Source organism: Cottoperca gobio, chromosome 4 (genome assembly GCF_900634415.1).
Source record: "Cottoperca gobio chromosome 4, fCotGob3.1, whole genome shotgun sequence".
In the NCBI taxonomy this organism is placed as follows: Eukaryota; Metazoa; Chordata; class Actinopteri; order Perciformes; family Bovichtidae; genus Cottoperca; species Cottoperca gobio.
Window position 1 is genome coordinate 10,114,517 of NC_041358.1, and position 5,149 is coordinate 10,119,665.

Here is a 5,149-nt window from a genome sequence, read left to right on the forward strand (position 1 = left end):
AGTACGAAACAGAGAAGCAATCCATTGTCTTCAACAGCCTTCACTTTTCTGTATCATTTCAGAAGGCTACCAAAATAAATATTGTCCAAAGGTCACAATTTGCCTATCATACTACATTGTTACTGTCATTTGCATCTGTGCTGCCAGATCAAACATATTGTGAACACGGCATAGTCTGTTTGCCTCGACCGGTCACGAAGAGGGAAAGATCTGCAGGAGGAAAGGAAGTAGAGAGACATAATAGGGAGTAAGGCATCAAGAGGGGGAGGTGTACATGCAGTACAGTGTGAGTATGTGTTGTTTCTAACAGTGAGGAAGGAGGAGAGGAGGGACAGGAGAAGGAGGAGGAAGGGGTGCTTCCTCTTCAGGCTGGGTTGAGCTGCTGATGTATCCCAGCAGCCCCTGTCCATAGCAACAGGAAACCTTGGTATAAAAAGCCGCGGCGCAGGGGGAACCCTCCTAAGTGTCTCTCAGCCGCAGCATGACCTGGACTGAGAGCCTGAGAGTGTGGACTTAACAAGACAATGCCCAGCCTAATCGTCGAACCACTCAACACACAACACTTCATCATGGACAGAGATGACAGGAAGAGAAACAAGAACATGTGAGTGAAACCTTTACTGAGCCGATGGTTTCCAGTAAATTTGCTGTCTTGGGGCGCGATGAAAAGTTATTTATGTATGTATTTGCTTTTTCAGTTCTCGCGTCAAACCTTTTTAGACAAAAGAGCACACTCAGGAATATTATGGATGTTTCATGGTATCTCCTGAAAATAGCTTAAGTTAATAATGTCATCTAAATGTACTACACCACATGCTCTCTTATCTAATTGCTAACATGCCCAACGTGCTTCACTGGAAACTAATTTTACAGCAAATCCAATAGGGATGCATTCATGTATTTCTTATCTCTACACAGCGGAAAGAACTTTATGTGCCGACTGCAGTGCATGTTCTCACACTCATCAAGCTCTGAGAGGTAAGGAGACTTATGGAGTGTTTTGCATACATTTCAGTTTTAAAATAGCCAGCCTGCTCCTATCATTTCCATCTATGGCATCATGAAAGGATTCAAATGAACTACAGACACCATGTTTGCTTTGGCACAGCACGCACGCACAACATATCCCATGGTTTTTACATTTTTGTTTGAATTTGATGAGCACATCTGATTCGCCTTCTTGATTTGACTGCTTCTGTGTACTTGCAGCCCTTGCAATTCACCCGGTTTTTATTTTACCCAAATTTGATTCTGCTTGAGTAATCTAACTTGCATTCTCTCCCAGCAGGCTAAGTTTAGAAGATACCCAACAATGGTCACAGTCACTGGAAAGGCTTCTTGAGTCTAAATGTAGGTTGCTTTTCTTCCAGAGGATGAGAATTACATTACATTTGTGAGAATAAGATTTAAAGAGATTAATTGGGGGGGTTTTTTAAAGAAGAAAAAAAAATAGAATCTAAATGGGTGTTTTCTGTCCTTTCCTCAGATGGACTGGCCACTTTTCGCAACTTTCTCAAATCTGAATACAGCGATGAGAATATTGAGTTCTGGCTCACCTGTGAGGACTACAAGAAGATCAAGTCTTCATTCAGAATGTCCTCCAGAGCCAAGAAGATTTACGAGCAGTACATCAAAGCAGAATCTCCTAAAGAGGTAAATCCAATTTAGAAATAATCATACATTGATATATAAACACTATTACATATACTTACTTTATATTATGTTACATCAGATGAATGAGCACTGAGAGAGTATTAAATTAAGTGCCGGCTCACATGTTAAGCCTAAAATCTCTCGCTCTTGGCTCAAATCCCCTCATTCCTATCTATCTGCCTCATTCTAGATCAACATTGACTATCACACCCGAGAGCAGATCAAAAGGAACGTCAAGACTCCCACCATGCACTGCTTTGACGACGCTCAGAAGATGGTTTACGGGCTGATGGAAAGAGACTCGTACCCGCGGTTCCTCCGCTCGGACATTTATAGAACTCTCCTGGAAAACCTTGCCGCCGACGCCACGAAGGGATGAAAGCGCGGTCACAGGGAGAGAAAGAACGGACATAAAAACCCATAACTGGAATGTTTGAGCTCCTTCAGGAGGAAGGGCAAACAACAAAAAAGGAAGGAGGGTCAACCCGCACGCCACACGGCTACATACAGAGGCCTCACACCTCGGCGGCGTCACTAGATCCAGAAGCAAACCGTGCGTGGCAAGATCCCAACACTAAGCACGTCATATCTGAGGACTGTAACAAGAAGAAGAATAAACATGAGCAGCCTTAATGATATTGACCCTGTACTGTGTGTTTGCACTGGATGATAAGTCTGTGTACGCAGGGGAATTGAACACTTTTGACAATGAATTAATCAGTGAGACGTCTGACGCCCGCTCTGACTGTGGAGCTGCGTGAGCAAACCATGCAGCGGACCTCCTTTGGCCTTCTTTGCAGAGGTGTTTCCTGTGCAGATTGAGATAGAGGATGTAAGATGCAACGGTCACACTCGATTAGTTGTGTGTGTGTGTGTGTGTGTGTGTGGGGGTGTGTGTGTGTGTGTGTGTGTGTGTGTGTGTGTGTGTATCTGAGAGCGTGAAAGTGAGTATTTAGTTGTAGCTTTTAACTGCCACTGACAAGAGGATAGGCTGTCACAAAAAAGAGTTGGCCAATTATCTAATGACAGCACTAAAGGGGACAATAAATCCATAGCGTTCACAGAACTCAATAGTGACATGTCATCTTTAGTAAAGGGTTGCAGAAGGCCACTTCGTTCTGCAAGAGGCATTCTGGGACACTTTAAAGAGGATACTTTTTATTTGGTTATATTTTAGATTGGACTGATATGGGGTTTTAAAAACTGATACTGATTTTTTTTGGGGGGGATTTAAGCTGCCTATGGTTTATATTTTTTGCCAGTATTCAATATATTTATAATTTTCAAACAAAAACAAAATTAGATGGTATTTTTTTAATGAAATACAGAAAAAATATATATTTTTTATGATAACAAAACATAATCATGCACATGTTTTGTGTGGAATCCGAACCAAATTCTGCACTACAGCTACTAAAAAGTTCCCTTTTGCGGCCGGTGGCGTCTAATTTAATTCCACAGCACACGACTACTGGCCGCTATCTAAACCATTATCTTACAGCACAGTCGAGAGTTATGATTTTATGTAATTAACTGTTAGAGTCTAATTATTATAGAGATAGGATGTTTTACTATGTTTTACGTGTTCTGTTTGCTTTTTCTTTGTTATAACTTGTGTTGTCTGCTGCTGAAGCATCTCTACATGCTGCTCGTTTGTTTTGTAAGAACATCAGAGTGAACTACGGCAGTCGTCGTCATTTCGATACCGACACCTGGTAGCCTGGAGCTAACCTCGCTGGTAAGGGGCTCACCTGTGCGGGACTGACAGGTGTCCTCTGTGCTCTCTGTGGCTGGATACTCCGATCTGGCGTGCCTTGCTACACACACCTGATCGAGGTTGTCTTGCTGACTATCCTGCCTGTTCTCTGTGGCTCAAGGTTGTTCCTGTGGTGTATCGTAACACGGAGGCTGCCCCGTCACTGTGTCCCTGCCCACCTCTCCCCGCCTGGGTGTAGCCTGCAGTCTGTGGCTACAGTTAACACACTCGACCCCTCTACCCGGCTGGTTTCGTAGCCTCCTCGACATCACCTGGACTATGAAACTGCTGGATTACACTGTTTCTGACCCTCTACACCACCATGGGGATCATCAAACTTTTCATATAGATTGCTTTGTTTTGTGTCTACACTATATGTCTGGTTTTGTTTGTCTGCTCTCCCTCTCATTGTTTTTGCTGTTTTTATCTCCTGTATTTTGTAAGGTGTCCTTGGGTGCCTCCAAATAAAATGTATTATTATTATTATTATTATTACCTTGCATGATGAGATGATAAAACTCCTCGTATACCCTGAGAATATGCTTTATTGTTGCTTTCCAAAGCATGTTGTTTTAATGTATTCTTAGGGGTCAATAGTTAAGTTAACTTAAAAGTTAAACAATGTTTTATTTATTGTTAATTCTCACCATTTGAGTACAGCGTTTGTTGCAGTGTTGAAGTGATTGTTAAAATGTTAGTGATTTGAATGACATTAAATTATTTAACTTGCCTTCTTGGAACAATGTGACATTTTTGTGTAACACAAACACACACAAACACACACACACACAGATCCACACAGACACACACAGACACACACACACACACACACACACACACACACACACACACACACACACACACTAGAGTCTCTCGTTCCTGCTCCCTCATTTTGCACATTGCAGCATTTAGTGCTCTGTGCTCAGATATGTAGTCTTGTGGTCTGTTTTAAGTAGACAGTAGCACTTCCAGTGAAATAGATCTAAAAACATAGCATTAGAAAATTAATGGGATGTTTGCATAATGATTGTCTGTTATATGTTTAAAGCAATACTCCACCGCATAAGCATGGAAACATAAAGCTTGTGCCAAGTTTTGCTTGGCCGAAGACTTATTTTCACTGTTGTGAAGAAGCTACAGTGCAGTTGTTGGTAAGACTTACCAATCAATCCTACTGAGTGACTAAGTATATATACAGTATAGTGTTTTATAAATAGTGCACCTGGTATCTGATTTTCAAATATTTTCAGCATTTTAAATTAGAAAGGGGTGGATATTCAACATGAGAAAGTGAGTACAGATATACAGTAAATAGTAAAAAAAAAAAAAGGAAAATGTGTTCCAACTTCACAGGAATTAACTTAAAGTAAAAACACTCCTTGTGATATCCAACAAAATATATTCGATGCTTGCAGTTTTCTGTTATGCTGTTTATTATCACGAAAGGTCATCCGTCTGCTGTTTTAGAAGGCATTCCATTTCCTTATGAAATGAGTCACTGTGAGAAATGACATTTTCTCCTAATGACCTAATAAATAGAAAAGCGCTATATAAATCTAATGTATTATTATTATTATTATTATTATTATTATTATTATTATTATTATTATTATTTTAAAAGGAAGTAAAAAAAATAAAAATAAGTAATGTTATTGATTTCTTTAGGGCAGATATTGTTGCCATCAAACAAATAAGTGTGATTGAAGTCTGTCTTTGGGAAAAAAAACACTGGAAGAAATT

General features: G+C 40.3%; 1 protein-coding gene across 4 annotated transcripts; it reads left to right on the plus strand.

Moving 5' to 3' along the window:
* The first annotated feature begins 315 nt into the window (after positions 1–315).
* Positions 316–4,139, plus strand: LOC115007102 (regulator of G-protein signaling 21-like). Of its 4 annotated transcripts, none has more exons than XM_029429801.1 (6): positions 316–604; positions 886–978; positions 1,289–1,350; positions 1,487–1,653; positions 1,844–2,485; positions 3,531–4,139. In XM_029429801.1, the coding sequence occupies exons 1-5, from the start codon at positions 525–527 to the stop codon at positions 2,030–2,032; spliced, it is 591 nt and encodes a 196-aa protein (XP_029285661.1). In that variant the 5' UTR covers positions 316–524; the 3' UTR covers positions 2,033–2,485; positions 3,531–4,139. The 4 variants fall into 4 exon arrangements, with proteins under 4 accessions (XP_029285661.1, XP_029285664.1, XP_029285660.1 ...); XM_029429804.1 differs by having other exon boundaries at positions 319–604; positions 919–978; XM_029429800.1 differs by having other exon boundaries at positions 320–604; positions 1,286–1,350.
* The last annotated feature ends 1,010 nt before the right edge of the window (positions 4,140–5,149 follow it).